We start from the raw sequence: 21071 nt of genomic DNA on the forward strand, positions 1-21071 counted from the left end.
GTGTGTCAGGGAATGAAGCTTACAATGGTCTGGGAGAGAGATAATGTGACTTGTTCAGAGCTGAAGTAATTATTGTTCAGCCACACTAGAACTTGTACGAGGGCAGTTCAATAAGTAATGCAACACATTTTTTTTCTCGGCCAATTTTGGTTGAAAAAACCGGAAATTTCTTGTGGAATATTTTCAAACATTCCCGCTTCGTCTCGTATAGTTTCATTGACTTCCGACAGGTGGCAGCACTGTACAGAGCTGTTAAAATGGCGTCTGTAATGGATGCGCGTTGCAAACAATGGGCAGTGATCGAGTTTCTTTTGGCGGAAAACCAGGGCATCTCAGATATTCATAGGCTCTTGCAGAATGTCTACGGTGATCTGGCAGTGGACAAAAGCACGGTGAGTCGTTGGGCAAAGCGTGTGTCGTCATCGCCGCAAGGTCAAGCAAGACTGTCTGATCCCCCCGTGCGGGCCGGCCGTGCACACCTGTGACTCCTGCAATGGCGGAGCGTGCGAACACACTTGTTCGAGATGATCGACGGATCACCGTCAAACAACTCAGTTCTCAACTTGACATCTCTGTTGGTAGTGCTGTCACAATTGTTCACCAGTTGGGATATTCAAAGGTTTGTTCCCGCTGGGTCCCTCGTTGTCTAACCGAACACCATAAAGAGCAAAGGAGAACCATCTGTGCGGAATTGCTTGCTCGTCATGTGGCTGAGGGTGACAATTTCTTGTCAAAGATTGTTACAGGCGATGAAACATGGGTTCATCACTTCGAACCTGAAACAAAACGGCAATCAATGGAGTGGCGCCACACCCACTCCCCTACCAAGAAAAAGTTTAATGCCATACCCTCAGCCGGTAAAGTCATGGTTACAGTCTTCTGGGACGCTGAAGGGGCTATTCTGTTCGATGTCCTTCCCTATAGTCAAACGATCAACTCTGAAGTGTATTGTGCTACTCTTCAGAAATTGAAGAAACGACTTCAGCGTGTTCGTAGGCACAAAAATCTGAACGAACTTCTCCTTCTTCATGACAACGCAAGACCTCACACAAGTCTTCGCGCCCGAGAGGAGCTCACAAAACTTCAGTGGACTGTTCTTCCTCATGCACCCTACAGCCCCGATCTCGCACCGTCGGATTTCCATATGTTTGGCCAATGAAGGACGCAATCCGTGGGAGGCACTACGCGGATGACGAAGAAGTTATTGATGCAGTACGACGTTGGCTCCGACATCGACCAGTGGAATGGTACCGTGCAGGCATACAGGCCCTCATTTCAAGGTGGCGTAAGGCCATAGCATTGAATGGAGATTACGTTGAAAAATAGTGTTGTGTAGATAAAAGATTGGGGAATAACCTGGTGTATTTCAATGCTGAATAGAACAACCCCTGTTTCAGAAAAAAAATGTGTTGCATTACTTATTGAACTGCCCTCGTATATCCAGAAATGTGCGCAGGTATGGATGTGGGCATGTTAAGAAATGTTGTTGCAGTTCTGGAACATTAGTTCAGTGTTAATTCCTTTGAATTTTGGTGTATGGCTTAATATTTACATTATTTCCCCAACAATGTATTCTCTCTTTGTTTTGACTTCTTCTCCAAAAAGGTCGATTTAAAAATGCAAGTCCTTGTTGCATCGGGAGGTGAAGAATAGGAAGTAGCTAGGTATGAGAATGAAAACTTGCACCTTCCACATATTATAACTTTTAATTAGCACCATACTGGGGGAGCACAATTACACACGTTCTTTTACCATACCAGCTCAAAAAAAACCAACAGACACTGAGATCGGTGAAAGAAAAAAAAACAACAAATGAGGTATATAAAATAACCGATAGTTTACCCTTACACTTTCTTAGGTAATTATACCTCCCTATGATATTTTTGCTTCCCCCCATGAACCATGGACCTTGCCGTTGGTGGGGAGGCTTGCGTGCCTCAGTGATACAGATAGCCGTACCGTAGGTGCAACCACAATGGAGGGGTATTTGTTGAGAGGCCAGACAAACGTGTGGTTCCTGAAGAGGGGCAGCAGCCTTTTCAGTAGTTGCAAGGGCAACAGTCTGGATGATTGACTGATCTGGCCTTGTAACAATAACCAAAATGACCTTGCTGTGCTGGTACTGCGAACGGCTGAAAGCAAGGCGAAACTACAGCCGTAATTTTTCCCGAGGGCATGCAGCTTTACTGTATGATTAAATGATGATGGCGTCCTCTTGGGTAAAATATTCCGGAGGTAAAATAGTCCCCCATTCGGATCTCCGGGCGGGGACTACTCAGGAGGATGTCGTTATCAGGAGAAAGAAAACTGGCGTTCTACGGATCGGAGCATGGAATGTCAGATCCCTTAATCGGGCAGGTAGGTTAGAAAACTTAAAAAGGGAAATGGATAGGTTGAAGTTAGATATAGTGGCTATTAGTGAAATTCGGTGGCAGGAGGAACAAGACTTTTGGTCAGGTGACTACAGGGTTATAAACACAAAATCAAATAGGGGTAATGCAGGAGTAGGTTTAATAATGAATAGGAAAATAGGAATGCGGGTAAGCTACTACAAACAGCACAGTGAACGCATTATTGTGGCCAAGATAGATACGAAGCCCACACCTACTACAGTAGTACAAGTTTATATGCCAACTAGCTCTGCAGATGACGAAGAAATTGAAGAAATGTATGATGAAATAAAAGAAATTATTCAGATAGTGAAGGGAAACGAAAATTTAATAGTCATGGGTAACTGGAATTCGAGTGTAGGAAAAGGGAGAGAAGGAAACATAGTCGGTGAATATGGATTGGGGCTAAGAAATGAAAGAGGAAGCCGCCTGGTAGAATTTTGCACAGAGCACAACATAATCATAGCTAACACTTGGTTTAAGAATCGTGAAAGAAGGTTGTATGCATGGAAGAACCCTGGAGATACTAAAAGGTATCAGATAGATTATATAATGGTAAGACAGAGATTTAGGAACCAGGTTTTAAATTGTAAGACATTTCCAGGAGCAGATGTGGACTCTGACCACAATCTATTGGTTATGACCTGTAGATTAAAACTGAAGAAACTGCAAAAAGGTGGGAATTTAAGGAGATGGGACCTAGAAAAACTGAGAGAACCAGAGGTTGTACAGAGTTTCAGGGAGAGCATAAGGGAGCAATTGACAGGAATGGGGGAAAGAAATACAGTAGAAGAAGAATGGGTAGCTTTGAGGGATGAAGTAGTGAAGGCAGCAGAGGATCAAATAGGTAAAAAGACGAGGGCTAGTAGAAATCCTTGGGTAACAGAAGAAATATTGAATTTAATTGATGAAAGGAGAAAATATAAAAATGCAGTAAATGAAGCAGGCAAAAAGGAATACAAACGTCTCAAAAATGAGATCGTCAGGAAGTGCAAAATGGCTAAGCAGGGATGGCTAGAGGACAAATGTAACGGTGTAGAGGCTTATCTCACTAGGGGTAAGATAGACACTGCCTACAGGAAAATTAAAGAGACCTTTGGAGATAAGAGAACGACTTGTATGAATATCAAGAGCTCAGATGGAAACCCAGTTCTAAGCAAAGAAGGGAAAGCAGAAAGGTGGAAGGAGTATATAGAGGGTCTATACAAGGGCGATGTGCTTGAGGACAATATTATGGAAATGGAAGAGGATGTAGATGAAGATGAAATGGGAGATACGATACTGCGTGAAGAGTTTGACAGAGCACTGAAAGACCTGAGTCGAAACAAGGCCCCCGGAGTAGACAACATTCCATTGGAACTACTGACGGCCTTGGGAGAGCCAGTCCTGACAAAACTCTACCATCTGGTGAGTAAGATGTATGAAACAGGCAAAATACCCTCAGACTTCAAGAAAAATATAATAATTCCAATCCCAAAGAAAGCAGGTGTTGACAGATGTGAAAATTACCGAACTATCAGTTTAATAAGTCACAGCTGCAAAATACTAACACGAATTCTTTACAGACGAATGGAAAATCTAGTAGAAGCCAACCTCGGGGAAGGTCAGTTTGGATTCCGTAGAAACACTGGAACACGTGAGGCAATACTGACCTTACGACTTATCTTAGAAGAAAGGTTAAGGAAAGGCAAACCTACGTTTCTAGCATTTGTAGACTTAGAGAAAGCTTTTGACAGTGTTGACTGGAATACTCTCAAATTCTAAAGGTGGCAGGGGTAAAATACAGGGAGCGAAAGGCTATTTACAATTTGAACAGAAACCAGATGCCAGTTATAAGAGTCGAGGGACATGAAAGGGAAGTAGTGGTTGGGAAGGGAGTGAGACAGGGTTGTAGCGTCTCCCCGATGTTGTTCAATCTGTATATTGAGCAAGCAGTAAAGGAAACAAAAGAAAAATTCGGAGTAGGCATTAAAATCCATGGAGATGAAATAAAAACTTTGAGGTTCGCCGATGACATTGTAATTCTGTCAGAGACAGCAAAGGACTTGGAAGAGCAGTTGAACGGAATGGACAGTGTCTTGAAAGGAGGATATAAGATGAACATCAACAAAAGCAAAACAAGGGTAATGGAATGTAGTCTAATTAAATCAGGTGATGCTGAGGGAATTAGATTAGGAAATGAGACACTTAAAGTAGTAAAGGAATTTTGCTATTTGGGGAGCAAAATAACAGATGATGGTCGAAGTAGAGAGGATATAAAATGTAGACTGGCAATGGCAAGGAAATCGTTTCTGAAGAAGAGAAATTTGTTAGCACTGAGTATAGATTTAAATGTCAGGAAGTCATTTCTGAAAGTATTTGTATGGAGTGTAGCCATGAATGGAAGTGAAACATGGACGATAAATAGTTTGGACAAGAAGAGAATAGAAGCATTCGAAATGTGGTGCTACAGAAGAATGCTGAAGATTAGATGGGTAGATCACATAACTAATGAGGAAGTATTGAATAGGATTGGGGAGAAGAGAAGTTTGTGGCACAACTTGACCAGAAGACTGGATCGGTTGGTAGGACATATTCTGAGGCATCAAGGGATCACCAATTTAGTATTGGAGGGCAGCGTGGAGGGTAAAAATTGTAGAGGGAGACCAAGAGATGAATACACTAAGCAGATTCAGAAGGATGTAGATTGCAGTAGGTACTGGGAGATGAAGAAGCTTGCACAGGATAGAGTAGCATGGAGAGCTGCATCAAACCAGTCTCAGGACTGAAGACAACAACAACAACATGATATTTTTGATGCACATGGACAGTGCGAATGTTTATTTATATGTGTAGTTCATGTAAAGAACCTACACAAGATGCTGATGCTGAGGGTGCAGACCAACTACCTAGGCCTTTTAGCTATCCCGTCCCTCTGTGTTGCCGCAAGTAGGAAATTTTGTCACTCTTGCACCAATAGTGGTCTTCTCCTGTGGGAACAAACTCCAAGAAATCAAACACTCTAGAGAGCTCAGACAAATACCTCTGCCCCTCCCATCACGAGGAGATACTTCTAGCTCGGCTGAATATTGGGCACTGTCAGTCCAGTCACCGTCATTTGTTAAGGGGAGACCCCGCGCCATTCTGTGCTTACTGCAGACGACCATTGACTTTGCCATTTTCTGACCCAAAGTCAATGTTGTAACTGTTTACGTTTTAATGTCTGCCTGCCTTCTACAGCTCGTACTTTGTATGCTAAAATATCTGATAAGATATTCTATTGTATGGCTTGGTATAGAATGACACGCTACTGAAACTGTTTTCATGCAAACCGAAGCACTCGGCAAAGGCAGAGGACCCGCCACCCTAGCATATTTGACCTGAAGTGGTAATTGTGACAATATTATGAAAAGTAACAATACCAGAGAAGGAAAGTTGCTACTCACGATATAGCGGAGATGCTGAGTCACAATAGGCACAATAAAAAGATTCCCACAATTGTGCCTATCGTGACTCAGCATCTCCGCTATATGGTGAGTAGCAACTTTCCTTCTCTGGTATTGTTACATTCCATCCTGGACTTTCCATTGTTTAATATTGTGAAAAGGGTAGAGTTCTACTCACCATATGGTGGAGATGCTGGGTCTCAGATAAGCATAACAAAAAGTCTATTAAATAAGTAAGCTTTCAGCCAAAAAGGCATCAATTGCAATTATACAACAGACACACGTGACCACAGTCTCTGACTGCCAAGGCCAGACTGTGGGCAGCAATATGTGATGGGAGAAGTGTGGTGTCACCGCCAGACACCACACTTGCTAGGTGGTAGCTTTAAATCGGCCGCGGTCCATTAGTACATGTCGGACCCGCGTGTCGCCACTGTCAGGGATCGCAGACCGAGCGCCACCACAAGGCAGGTCTCGAGATACAGACTAGCACTCGCCCCAGTTGTACGGACGACGTAGCTAGCGATGCACACTGACGAAGCCTCGCTCATTTGCAGAGCAGATAGTTAGAATAGCCTTCAGCTATGTCCACGGCTACGACCTAGCAAGGCGCCATTAGCCTTACATAGCAATTGATAATTATCGTCTAAAGCATGTCTCAACAAGAACGATGTATACAACAAGGATGGATTAAAGTTAAGTATTCCAAAAGCAACGTACTTTTCTTTATAGCATTCATTGAGCGTCCTGTTTCAGACGTCACGATATTCTGCGTGAGCTTATAGCGTGCATATCGGCCCCCTCAAAATAACACTGTGTCGGCACTTCTGTCGACACATCAAGAAGCAATCTGGGTGGTAGAGGTAAGGAGGAGGTGAGACTGGGGCAGGGACGGGAAGGAATGTGAGGGTAGGGGTGGGGGATTGTCAAGTGCCACTTGTGGGAACATACAGGTACGAGTTGGAGAGAGGGTAGGGCAGCTAGGTGCAGTTGGGATGTTTGACAGGAGGGAGCACAAAGGAGAGAAGTAAAAAGACTGGGTGTCTTGATGGAATAGGGAACTGTGTAGTGCCAGTGTGTGAACAGTAGAGGTGGTAAAAAATAACTTAACTGATAGAAATAGCTGGTTACTGAGAAGTAACAGTTACTGCAATAACCGTTCCTCTGATTCTGGCAGTTATTTCAATAACTGTCAAGTGTCAACAGTGCCTCACGCCATCTGTTGACCAAAGATCGTACTGCGCATTTGGAAGGCATTCTATAGGCCATGGGAATAACTGTGAGACTGCGCGCCATCTGTTGATAAGAACTGTGTACTATTTCGTGGGCCTTCGTTACTTTTAGCACAAACAATTAAATAAAGTTTGTCCGAGCAGTGGCTGATAGGAGCTGCAGTGCAGGCATTAACAAGTACAGTCGATCCCTTGAGCCACCGCCTTACGTGTTAATTTACCTTGGACGGGTAGTACAAGGAGAGTTACCATAAGGAATTCGAGCGACTATGGAAATAACTGTCAGAGATCGGTATTCTCCTCTGGCAGTTGTCGTTATTGGCTCACAGTTCTCGTTCTCTGGCAGTTATCGGGCTACCACTACAGGTAACATGGAAGCTGGTAGCGGAATAACTGTGTGTCTGTGTTCCTGACACAGTGACTCCAGTCTTGGACCCCGGTGATATTTCCAGAAAGGATAGCAACTGGAGCGAACAAATATTTTCGTACTTCTTCGGAAATAGCTGCTGGACATCGCGAATGATGTTAGAAAGTATAACATAATACATTTGAATATAATAATTATCCTCATCATTTGTCAGGAGATTGTCAAAATATGTGAATATATTACAGTAACTGCTAATATTTACAGAATTGATACACTTACAGAATAAAACACAGTTACACACTTTTAATAAATTTATCGTTCACAGAATACTCGAGCATGACTGTTGCGACCAAGTGCTGTCAAAATTGAAATATAGCAGAATTTTTACCTAAGCTGGTCTATCAGTCTCTGTTAAGATATTCATCTAAAGAGTAGAAGGAGGGGTCAATGGAAGCGTCTGATTCCACCTGTCTGACGTAAAGATGTTGTGGTGTGTGAATGTCATTACGGCACGGTGTTTACGAGTTGTTTTTTTTGTGTGTGTGTGTGTGTGTATTTATGGAGTATTGAATTTGTTTTAATTTATGTAGGGATGTTTGATTTGTGGATTGTTGGGGTTGTGGTTTTGGTTTTATTTCTCGCAGTTGTAGGTGTTGTTTTTTGGCATCAGTAGTTGTGGTGGACCTATATAGGTCACCAGAAATGACCGATACCGATTTTCATAGTTGTAGGTGTTGATGTTTTGGTATCATCATATGAGGTTGACCTACGTAGGTCAAGGGAAATGTCTGATTCCAATTTTCATACTTTCAGTTGTGGGTACTGGTGTTTTGGTATATGGTTGACCTATATTGTTCAAGGGAAGTGTCGGATTCCTGCAGATTTTGTTGGTGTAGCGGAAAGCTTTTCTATATTTATGTCTCCTACATCTAACATCATTCTCACTGTAAATAGACTCGTTTAGGTGCTTCATAAATTCTGTGGTATGCCTTTCCCAACTGAACTTACTATCGAGTTGTAGTCCCAGGAATGTAACACTGTCAACCTTTTCGATCTGCATGTCGTCATAAGTTATAAACATGCTGTAGCTGGAGAAATCGAGCAGTTTCCAAATCTCACATAAAACTTGGATTAGCGTACTCACACTTTCCCCAATAGGACTATCTTGTACAGGACAGGAGTAAATGAATCCGTCACATTACGTATATTTTTTGTTGTATTACAAGGCTCTACACTTATTCTATTAAGTGAGCAGCACAGGAAATTAAGCTTCGAATTTAACCTACAGTATTCAGTTTACATATTACTTCATACTTAAAAATGCACATTGTTAACATTTTACTTAAACAGTGCTGTGACGAAGTTCCGCGTACTTTCTGTTGCAGCTGCGAAGATAATATTTCTAATAGCGACCGATAACCTACATACGTATGATATGAAACACTAATAATCGTTCTAACATCAACTAAAATGTACCCAGAGTTCATCAGCTAAGGTTATGACACGATTCATTCGACATTCCTGCTATTTCACACTACTCGCAGTTACACTGATAACTAAACTGAAGGATTCCAACTATGTCGTTATTTAACTGTAGCCCCATCGGAGTATTCAGTATTCGCTAGCGAAAAATAACTTGACAGTTATTAATAACTGTTAAAAATAACGGTTATCAAAGAATAACTGGAACTGTTATAACGGTTACTCCAGAATAACCGTTTGACCCACCTCTAGTGAACAGGGTAGGGGATAGGTGGGCGTAGGACAATGACTAACGAGGGTCGAGGCTCGAGGGTTACGGAAATGTAGGATATACTGCAGGCAGAGTTCCCACCTGTGCATTCAGAAAATCTGGTGTTGGTAGGAAGAGTCCGGATGGCACAGGCTGTGAAGCAGTCATTAAAATGGAGAACATTTTGTTGGTAGCCTGCTCAGCATCTGGCTGGTCCAGCCTTTTCTCAACCACAGTTTGCCGAGACAGCTTGTCGGGTGCCCGTGTAGAGTGCAGCACAGTAGTAGCAGTGTAGCTTGTAGATCGCGTGACTGCTTTCACAGGGAGCCCTGCCATTGAAGGTATACATGATGCTCGTGACCGGACTAGAGTAAGTGGTGGTGATGGGAGGATGTATGGGACAGGTATTCATCTTGGTCTATTACAAGGACTAGAACAATGAAGCAAGGGGTTGGAGCAGTGCTGGAGTGAAAAGGAAGACAATATCATATAGAAGAGGGGCAGCAGCCTTTTCAGTAGTTGCAGGGGCGACAGTCTGGATGATTGACTGATCTCGCCTTGTAACACTAACCAAAACAGCCTTGCTGTGCTGGTACTGTGAACGGCTGAAAGCAAGGGGAAACTACAGCCGTAATTTTTCACGAGGGCATGCGGCTTTACTGTATGGTTAAATGAAGATGGCGTCCTCTTGGGTAAAATATTCCGGAGGTAAAATAGTCCTCCATTCGGATCTCCAGGCGGGGACTACTCAGGACGACGTCATTATCAGGAGGAAAAAAAAAAACTGGCTTTCTATGGATCGGAGTGTGTAATGTCAGAGCCCTTAATCGGGCAGTTAGGTTAGAAAATTTAAAAAGGGAAATGGATAGGTTAAAGTTAGATATAGTGGTAATTAGTGAAGTTCGGTGGCAGGAGGAACAAGAATTTTGGTCAGGTGAATACAGGGTTATAAATACAAAATCAAATAGGGGTAATGCTGGAGTAGGTTTAATAATGAATAAAAAAATAGGAGTGCGGGTAAGCTACTACAAACAGCATAGTGAACGCATTATTGTGACCAAGATAGACACAAAGCCCATGCCTACTACAGTAGTACAAGTTTATATGCCAACTAGCTCTGCAGATGACGAAGAAATTGAAGAAATGTATGATGAGATAAAAGAAATTATTCTGATAGTGAAGGGAGACTAAAATTTAGTAGTCATGGGTGACTGGAATTCGGTAGTAGGAAAAGGGAGAGAAGGAAATGTAGTAGGTGCATATGGATTGGGCGGAAGAAACGAAAGAGGAAGCCACCTGGTAGAATTTTGCACAGAGCACAACTTAATCATAGCTAACACTTAGTTCCAGAAACATAAAAGAAGGTTGTATACATGGAAGAAGTCTGGAGATACGGACAGGTTTTAGACATGTTATATAACGGTAAGACAGAGATTTAGGAACCCGGTTTTAAATTGTAAGACATTTCCAGTGGCACATGTGGACTCTGACCACAATCTATTGGTTATGAACTGTAGATTAAAACTGAAGGAACTGCAAAAAGGTGGAAATTTAAGGAGATGGGACCTGGATAAACTGACTAAACCAGAGGTTGTACAGAGTTCCAGGGAGAGTGGAAGGGAACAATTGACAGGAATGGGGGAAAGAAATACAGTAGAAGAAGAATGGGTAGCTTTGAGAGATGAAGTAGTGAACGCAGCAGAGGATGAAGTATGTAAAAAGATGAGGGCTACTAGAAATCCTTGGGTAACAGAAAAAATATTCAACTTAATTGATGAAAGGAAAAAATATAAAAATGCAGTAAATGAAGCAGGCAAAAAGGAACACAAACGTCTCAAAAATGAGATCGACAGGAAGTGCAAAATCGCTAAGCAGGGATGGCTAGAGGTCAAATCTAAGGATGTAGAGGCTTATCTCACAAGGGGTAAGATAGATACTGCCTACAGGACAATTAAAGAGACCTTTGGAGAAAAGAGAACCACTTGTATGAATATCATGAGCTCAGATGGAAACCCAGTTCTAAGCAAAGAAGGGAATGCAGAAAAGTGGAAGGAGTATATAGAGGGTCTATACGAGGGCCATGTACTTGAGGACAATATTATGGAAATGGAAGAGGATGTAGACAAAGATGAAATGGGAGATACAATACTGCGTGAAGAGTTGGACAGAACACTGAAAGACCTAGGTCGAAACAAGGCCCCGGGAGTAGACAACATTCCATTAGTACTACTGACAGCCTTGGGAGAGCCAGTCCTGACAAAACTCTACCATCTGGTGAGCAAGATATATGAGACAGGCGAAATACCCTCAGACTTCAAGAAGAATATAATAATTCCAATCCCGAAAGAAAGCAGGTGTTGACAGATGTGAAAATTACCGAACTATCAGTTTAATAAGTCACAGCTGCAAAATACTACGCGAATTCTTTACAGACGAATGGAAAAACTGGTAGAAGCCGACCTCGGGGAAGATCAGTTTGGATTCCGTAGAAATGTTGGAACACGTGAAGCAATACTGACCCTACAACTTATCTTCGAAGAAAGATTAGGGAAAGGCAAACCTACATTTCTAGCATTTGTAGGCTTAGAGAAAGCTTTTGACAATGTTAACTGGAGTACTCTCTTTCAAATTCTGAAGGTGGCAGGGGTGAAATACAGGGAGCAAAAGACTATTTACAATTTGTACAGAAAGCAGATGGCAGTTATAAGAATTAAGGGACAGGAAAGGGAAGCAGTGTTTGGGAAGGGAGTGAGACAGGGTTGTAGCCTCTCCCCAATGCTATTCAATCTGTATATAGAGCAAGCAGTAAAGGAAACAAAAGAAAAGTTTGGAGTAGGCATTAAAATCCATGGAGATGAAATAAAAACTTTGAGGTTCGCCGATGACATTGTAATTCTGTCAGAGACAGCAAAGGACTTGGAAGAGTAGTTGAATGGAATGGACAGCGTCTTGAAAGGAGGATATAAGATGAACATCAACAAAAGCAAAACAAGGATAATGGGATGTAGTCGAATTACGTCGGGTGATGCTGAGGGAATTAGATTAGGAAATGAGACACTTAAAGTAGTAAAGGAGTTTTGCTATTTGGGGAGCAAAATAACTGATGATGGTCGAAGTAGAGAGGATATAAAATGTAGACTGGCAATTGCAAGGAAAGCGTTTCTGAAGAAGAGAAATTTGTTAACGTCGAGTATAGATTTAAGTGTCAGGAAGTCGTTTCTGAAAGTATTCGTATGGAGTGTAGCCATGTATGGAAGTGAAACGTGGACGATAAATAGTTTAGACAAGAAGAGAATAGAAACTTTCAAAATGTGATGCTGCAGAAGAATGCTGAAGATTAGATGGGTAGATCACATAACTAATGAGGAGGTATTGAATAGAATTGGGGAGAAGAGAAGTTTGTGGCACAACTTGACTAGAAGAAGGGATCGGTTGGTAGAACATGTGCTGAAGCATCGAGGGATCACCACTTTAATACTGGAGGGCAGCGTGGAGGGTAAAAATCGTAGAGGGATACCAAGAAATGAATACACTAAGCAGATTCAGAGGGATGTAGGTTGCAGTAGGTACTGGGAGATGAAGGAGCTTGCACAGGATAGAGTAGCATGGAGAGCTGCATCAAACCAGTCTCAAGACTGAAGACAACAACAACGACGACGACAACAACAACATTATATAGATTTGTGTGGCAGGAGAATACCATTATGTGAGGGGTGGGGAGGATAGCGGATAGGACGTTCCTCATCCATCCTGGTTTTTCTGTTGTTAGACGTGGTAATTGTGGCATTTCTCAACTGTTGCATGCGATTTAATCTGTAAATTTGCCGGCATTTACTACACAGCTTCTGCTGGCAGGTGGCACGTCGTATCTCTCCGCGGGTGGACGACGTGGTGCGTGCTGTTTACCCGCCGATCGACGCACGCCTGCTGGAGGCACGTGCGGCTGCACTCGCCCTCGTTGTAACGCACCTGGCGCTGTTGGTGACGGCGGGTGGCGGTGCGGGGGTGCCGGGGCGGCGCAAGAGGAAGGCGGCGGCCGGGGGCGGAGTAGATACGGGCGGGACGGCGACTCCCAGCTGGCTGGCGCAGGCGTTGGCCGACATCGACCTGCACCTCCTGGTGAGTAGTGGCTAGAGGTGTAGGCCTGTACTGGGGGCAGCTGCGGGAGCGCAGTGGCTGCCACAGTATAAATAGACATATGTTTAGTATGCAGTGGTGGGGCACAGTCAGTGCTTCTCTGTGCAATAGCAATGGAAATACTATCTGCCGACAGTGCTACCAAAGCAGAGTTACTAAACACGGCCTTCCAAAATTCCTTCACTACAGAAGACAAAGTAAATATTCCAGAATTTGAATCAAGAACAGCTGCCCCTCGTCCGTAGTTCACAGTATGTCATGTGAGTAAAGGGAAACCTGTGTTCCTCACCAGCTATGCTTTCTAAAACCACGCTGATTGATGCACATGAAGTCTCAAAAAAGTTTATTATATTGAAACTGAGAATATGTTCAAAGATTCTGCAGCAAATTGAAGGAGGGGTACTGGTCTGTAATTTTGCAGGTCCGTTCTTTTACTCTTCTTATATACAGGAGTCACCTGCACTTCTTTCCAGTCACTTGGAACTTTGTGCTGGATGAGAGATTCATGATAAATATGAACTAAATAAGGGGACAGTGCCATAGAACACTCTTTGTAAAATCAAATTGGCATTCCATCTAAATCAGGTGACTCATTTGCATGACATCTGTATTTTAGTTCTGAATAACTGGTATTTTTTGTATTTGTTTGGAGTGGGGTATACAGGTTGTCTTTTTATAGTTTTTTTACTAATAATTGGGTAAAAACATTTTATCAGTTTGCCATCTCAGTGATGGTAAAGTTTTAAACATCAGTAATATTTGTGTTGTGGTCTTTGGTCCAGAAATGGAAATGAGTGTACAGCATTGTGGGCCAGGAGTCCCCCATTCGGGGAAGTTCGGCCACCGAGGGCATGTACTTACTGCATTCGACACCACATTGGGTGACTTGCGCTTTGGAGATGGGGATAAAATGATGATGAGGACAACACAACACCCAGTACCTAAGCGGGCAAATTCTCCTGCCCCAGCTGGGAATCGAACCCAGGCCCCTTGGCGTGGCATTCTGCCACGCTGACGGGGCAGACTTCAGTCCAGAGATTGGTTTGATACAGCTCTCCATGCTGCTCTGTCCTGTGCAAGCTTCCTCATCTCCGAGTAACTACTGCAACCTGCATCCTTCTGAATCTGCTTAGTGTATTCATCTCTTGGTCTCCCTCTACGATTTTTACTCTCCACGCTGCCCTCCAATACTAAATTAGTGATCCCTTGGTGCCTCAGAATGTTTCTTTCAAATGATCCCTTCTTTTAATCAAATTGTACCACAAATTTCTTTTCTCCCCATTTTATTCAGTACCTCCTCATTAATTCCGTGACCTACCCATCTAATATTCAGCATTCTTCTGTAGCACCAAATTTTGAAAGCTTCTATAATCTTCATGCCTGAAGTATTTATTGTCTGCATTTCACTTCCATATGTGGCTACTCCATACAAATACTTTCAAAAACGACTTCCTGACACTTAAATCTATACTCGATGTTAACAAATTTTTCTTCTTCAGAAACGCTTTCCTTGCCATTGCCAGTCTACATTTTATATCCTCTCTACTTCAACCATCATCAGTTATTTTGCTCCCCAAATAGCAAAACTTGCTTACTACTTTAAGCGTCTCATTTCCTAATCTAATTCACTCAGTATCACCCAATTTAATTTGACTACATTCCATTATCCCCGTTTTGCTTTTGTTGATGTTCATCTTATATCCTCCTTTCAAGACGCTGCCCATCCCATCCAAGTGCTTTTCCAGATCCTTTGCTGTCTCTAACAGAATTACAATGTCATCAGCAAACCTCAAAGGTTTTATTTGTTCTTCATAGATTTTAATTCCTACTCTGAATTTTTCTTTTGTTTCCTGTACTGCTTGCTCAATATACAGATTGAATAACATCGGAGATAGGCAAGAACCCTGTCTCGCTCCCTTTCCAACCACTGCTTCCCTTTCATTCCCCTCAACACCTATAACTACCATTTGGTTCCTGTACAAAATTGTGAATAGCCTTTTGCTCCCTGTATTTGACCACTGACACTTTTAGAATTGAAAGAGAGTATTCCAGTCAACATTGTCAAAAGCTTTCTCTAAGTTTACAAATGCTAGAAACGTAAGTTTGCCTTTCCTTAATCTATCTTCTAAGATAAGTTGTAGTATTGTCTCACGCGTTCCAACATTGCTACAGAATCCAAAATTTATCTTCCCCGAGGTCGGCTTCAACTAGTTTTTCCATTCATCTACACTATGTGATCAAAATTATCCAGACACCTGGCTGAAAATGACGTAGAAGTTCGTGGCGCCCTCCATCGGTAATGCTGGAATTCAGTATGGTGTTGGCCCACCCTTAGCCTTGATGACAGCTCCAGTCAGGTGCTGGAAGGTTTCTTTGGGAATAGCAGCCCATTCTTCACAGAGTGCTGCACTGAGGAGAGATATTGATGTCGCTCGGTGAGGCCTGGCACAAAGTCGGCATTCCAAAACGTCCCAAAGGTGTTCTATAGGATTCAGATCAGGACTCTGTGGAGACCAATCCATTACAGGGATGCTATTGTCGTGTAACCACTCCGCCACAGGCCGTGCGTTATGAACAGGTGCTCAATCACATTGAAAGATGAAATCTCCATCCACGAATGGGTCTTCAGCAGTGGGAAGCAAGAAGATGTGCAAAACATCAATGTAGACCTGTCTTGTGATAGTGCCACGCAAAACAACAAGGGGTGCAAGCCCCTCCATGAAAAGTATGACCACATTACACCACCGCCTCTGAGTTTTACTGTTGGCACTACACATGCTGGCAGATGACATTCACTAGCCATTTGCCGTACCCGCACCCTGCCATCGGATCGCCATATTGTGTACCGTGATTTGTCACTCCACACAACATTTTTCCACCGTTCATTTGTCCAATGTTTATGCTCCTTACACCAAGCGAGGCGTCATTTGGCATTTACTGGCGTGATGTGTGGCTTGTGAGCAGCAGCTCGACCATGAAATCCAAGTTTTCTCACCTCCAGCCTAACTGTCATAGTACTTGCAGTGTATCCTGATGCAGTTTGGAATTCCTGTGTGATGGTCTGGATAGATGTCTGCCTATTACACATTACGACCCTCTTCAACTGTCGGCGGTCTCTGTCAGTCAACAGACCAGGTTGGTCTGTACGCTTTTGTGCTGTACGTGTCCCTTCACATTTCCACTTCACTATCACATCAGAAATGTTGGACCTAGGGATGTTTAGGAGTGTGGAAATCTCGCATACAGATGTATGACGCAAGTGACACCCAGTCACCTGACCACGGTCGAAGTCCGTGAGTTCCACGGAGCGCCCCATTCTGCTCTCTCATGATGTCTAATGACTACTGAGGTCGCTGATATGGAGTACCTGGCAGTAGGTGGCAGCACAGTGCACCTAATATGAAAATGTATGTTTTGGGGGGTGTCTGGATACTTTTGATCACATAGTGTACTATGGAGAGTAGGAAAGTAGTTTTTGTCTTTATTTGAACGTAAGTTTACTTAACGCTTCTCACTGTGGTATAGCATTTGCAGTTTGGGCATTTGCACATTGTTTTGTTCTCATTCCACACTATTCAATCATTAAAGGCATCTGATCTTACATCCTTTGCAAGTAATGATGATTCCTTATATGTAAGCCTGTTGATCTCTATTGATCTGTGTTAGCTGGTCTACCTCACTTTTTTGCTCTTGGGCCAATCTGGCAGAATGTTTGAGTCAGTTCAGTTCTTCAGGTTCATTAGCAACGCTGCTGCTCTTTCCTCAGTAATTATCCTTCTGTTGAGAATCCATGAACTTATTGCAATTATACCAATCAGATGGAAAAATAACTGTAAATACCACCACGTGAATCTACTATTTCCGTGGTATCTGCCAAAGTTGCTATCTAATAAATAGGACATGGTACCATTCTGCAGTCTCTCTTCTTTTAGTCAATCTTTTCCCTTCAGATTTTTTGCAGCTTACTCACAAAAGTAGACAGAAATCAGATAATGCTGTTGTCTCTATTCAAAACAGAGGAAATGTCCAGTTTGTCAATGGTATTAATGTATTACTCAGAATACCCAAGTACTCTTTCTTCAACTCTTGTTTATTTTGAAATTTATAGTTTGGTCTTCCATTACTTTGGGTCATTCCTGCATACAGAATCTTTATCTTGGATAGGTATACAACTGGATCAATAGAGGTATAATTTCTGTCAAAATGGATCTTGTAGAATTCTGGTCTCTTGGAATTCTGCATACAAGGCAAATAACAGTGTTTCCAGATGATCTAATATTTAGTTTATTATCTAATCTGCTGTAAAGATTAGCTTCATCCGCAGTTTTTCCTTTAATTTGTTAGTAAAAAAAATTAAAAAACTGATATGGTTTAGAGAACTCTAGCATTGATTGGGGCAGTGTGGTGTTTCCTTTTAATCTAAAATACTCATTTTACAAATGAAGCACTTTGCATTTTCCAAATTGTTCAATTTTTCTGTATATTTGGGTCTGTTTCAGAAGCTTGTACTACCAGGATGTCAACAAGAAGTTCATCATCCTCCAAATAATTATTTGAATTACATATTCTCATCATAATAGTCTCAGGCTTGCTATCACTTTCTGCAGATGTCAGATCATTTACAGTTATAAGAAGATTATCATCCAGACTGACAAAATCCGACCCATCTTCAATGTCAGACAGATATTCTAGGGCTGTAAATTCTTCATAAGACCTCACTTTACATTGACCATTTTCAAAATACGAGAATGGCTCCATTACAACATTTTAACTACCACGAGAAACTAGAAGGAAGCATACTGAAGGAAACACGGATTTGTTATTGTGTGAGTGTGGATAGAAGCATTGCACTTGTGCACATTCGCAAACAGAATTGATTCCTGTAGTAATTGCGCATTAGTAGCAGGAATATGAGCTGAACTGTACACTCTCCAAGGGCTATACAAGTGCTAAATATTTTTCTTACTTTTGCGTGTTCTTACTTGCTGTGACTAACAGTTACCATCAGAAGAAAGCATTGTATATCAGACCGACATTGTTACACAGAACAACACATCTTGCTACATTGTGGGCTCTGTAGCACTTCTTAGTGGCAGATTCTTTTCAGTTACCCTCATAAAGCAACACTGCCCATCTGCAAGGCAGTTTCCAGTGTTCAACTTCAAGGACAGCAAGGAAACAAAAGTTTCAACTTTGCTTTCCACATCTGCAAAGCAGTGCAGTTACGTGTTAAGTTTCGCATGATATATAGAACATAATTCAATAATCGCCAGTATTTTGACAAGTGCATACCCTGCAATTTTCAACACTGTGCAAGGAAATTTAAAGCAAGCCTTGATATGCAGATCACATGTGGAAAAGATAGCGCGCACGCACCCCCCCCCCCCCCCCCCCCCCACACACACACACACACACACACACACACACACAGAGTAGGTGTTAGTACCTCCACACAACAAGAGACGACCAGAGTCAGAAGTTATCAGTTGAGAATATAAATAACCAATGAGTGAGGTAACATTAACTCTGTCCCTCTGTTGGTTGCCCAAGGAAGGAGCAGGATTGTCTGTAGAATTTAACCAAAAACCTCCATCTCTGTATGCGAGGTCACCTACTAATTTAATCCACCAAAGTCTACAGCCTATTTGCGATACACAGGTAGCATTTCTGACAGGATTGGTCATATTCTATAGAAGTATGATGTAAATGTGTTTTTCAGTCATCATCAAAGATTACAAACCTTCAAGACACAAATTTGTATAGTTCTTTCACCTGATCTCCAGCATTCATCAGTAAGTCAGCAGGAATGTTAATCTATTACAGTCATTTTGTTGTTCTTTGAATTGTAAAATTTTGATCTAGTAATTGGTGGAACTATGAATTCATTTTTCGCCTCTTCCATAGTGTTTATGTAGTCTGAACCATCTCTTAACATATTCTCCTTCATTTAACCAAACAGTGGAAACTTTAGGTAGGAATATCAACAACGTAGGAAAAGACATTGCTATTTACTGCAAAGAAGCCACACCAAGTTGCAGACAGGCACAATTAAAAGACACTCACTTATAGCTTTCAGCGCATACGCCCGCTAACGCGCGCGTGCGCGCGCGCGCGCCCACACACACACACACACACACACACACACACACACACACACACGCCCGCCCGCCCGCGCGCACGACTTCCAACTCCAGCACGAAAAGCATCCTCATGACATTTTTGAGAAGTGCCTCACATTCATTCTTCCAAGAACTGAAGTCACATTTGGAGAGTTCCTTCATGATCGCCAACCTGTACGGATGGTAATGAAGGGCAGCGTGAAGAATTCGGCTCAGTGAGTGACAGGAAAGTCCGGGGGCAGATGATGTCTGCATGCAGAACACCGTGAGGATTGCAAGATTGGAGCTCATTGCCTCAGTGTTCTCACATGATCCGACAAGACGACGGACCGCAGTTCTTTGTCTTGCCGTACTCGAATGTAGTAACCCGTGTAATAATTGATTTCCAGTTTGGGACATGGCCTAACAGGGCTACATTGAGGTGATTTCGGAAGGTGCGCTTCCTTGCGATCACAGATTGTCCATTCGAAAAATAGACCTCGGTGGCAAATGCACACTTCTTACTGTTCCAGTGTGTGATGGTGACTGACCTGCAAGAGGACAACCCTGTCATCTGTCAAATGAGACTGCTCCCGCCCTGCTACGACTGCCTGAATGGTGCCCGTGTCGAACAAGGAAGTTATGTAGCCACACCTGGCCAATGGGGGGCACCACCTACCTGATAGATTTTCAAAATTATAAAACAAACCATTAGATTCATACCTGTATTATTAAAAAAAAATCAAAACTTCTGATTCTGGAAAGTAATGCACTTACCGTTGTTCAGGTGTCGTATGAAGTGGACTCGAGTGTTTGTGATCACCATTACTTATCTGTATTAACTGTTTGATTGGATCATGTTGCTCTGTCTTGAGGCAACAACTCCATTCTCGAAGATGCCAAGTCCATCCCAGCTGAAAAGCTCGTACAGTAGTCACTACAAAATAAATTCACCTGCAACTTCTTTATCGCATATGGATTTCACCTACTTTATTACATTTCGTGTTAGATTTTACGACAGCAAAGCTTTAATGAAGCTCACAGTACATATTTGCCTCTGTCATTTAGCTCGGTCTGTCTCCTAAGAGTCTCCCTCGATGAATGACGTCACGACCATTGTCATGCGTGTCGAAGTTCTGTGGTCTGCAGTGAATCTCCGAGGTGGGGTGGCATTTTTGTGATGAGCAGCTGTCTCTGTGTGCAGGAATCCAGATGCCCATCAGCCCTGCCTGGCGGATATGCTGTATCCATTTTCACTCTCTTGGCAAGCACAAAAGAAACAAAATTTCTTGCACAGTATGTGGCCCAAAAGAAACGCTTAATTACTAAAATAACAAAATGCTTGTTCACAGTCACAACTTTCTTTTGTCGGTTAGAGAGATGGAGGGAATAACACATCACTTCACCCAAAGTGTTATCAAATGTAGGCTTTCACAGTCGGTATTGTCTTCAGTTAAAACTTCCGGGCCGATAGGCCGTGGTCGAAGTATAAAACTCTCCCCTGACGTTTCGTCTCCGACTGCAGGAGACATCCTCGGAGATACAGCAGCGAACTGTTCGCTGCTGTACCTCCAAGGATGTCTGCTGCAGTTGGAGATGAAACGTCAGGGGAGAGTTTTATACTTCTACCACGGCCTATCAGCCCAGAAGTTTTAAGCAAAGTGTTATGTTACCCCCTCAATTCATAAAA

General features: G+C 42.6%; 1 protein-coding gene across 4 annotated transcripts in view; it reads left to right on the forward strand.

Moving 5' to 3' along the window:
- LOC124553777 (transmembrane protein 98-like) overlaps positions 1–21071 on the forward strand; it is a 78579-nt gene that overhangs the window by 48259 nt on the left and 9249 nt on the right. For all 4 annotated transcript variants that reach the window (XM_047127716.1, XM_047127714.1, XM_047127715.1 and 1 more), the window contains one exon: positions 13002–13265. In XM_047127716.1, the coding sequence (XP_046983672.1) occupies positions 13002–13265 (264 nt within the window). The remainder of the gene's footprint in view (positions 1–13001; positions 13266–21071) is intronic.

This window comes from Schistocerca americana, chromosome 11 (genome assembly GCF_021461395.2).
Source record: "Schistocerca americana isolate TAMUIC-IGC-003095 chromosome 11, iqSchAmer2.1, whole genome shotgun sequence".
NCBI lineage: Eukaryota > Metazoa > Arthropoda > Insecta > Orthoptera > Acrididae > Schistocerca > Schistocerca americana.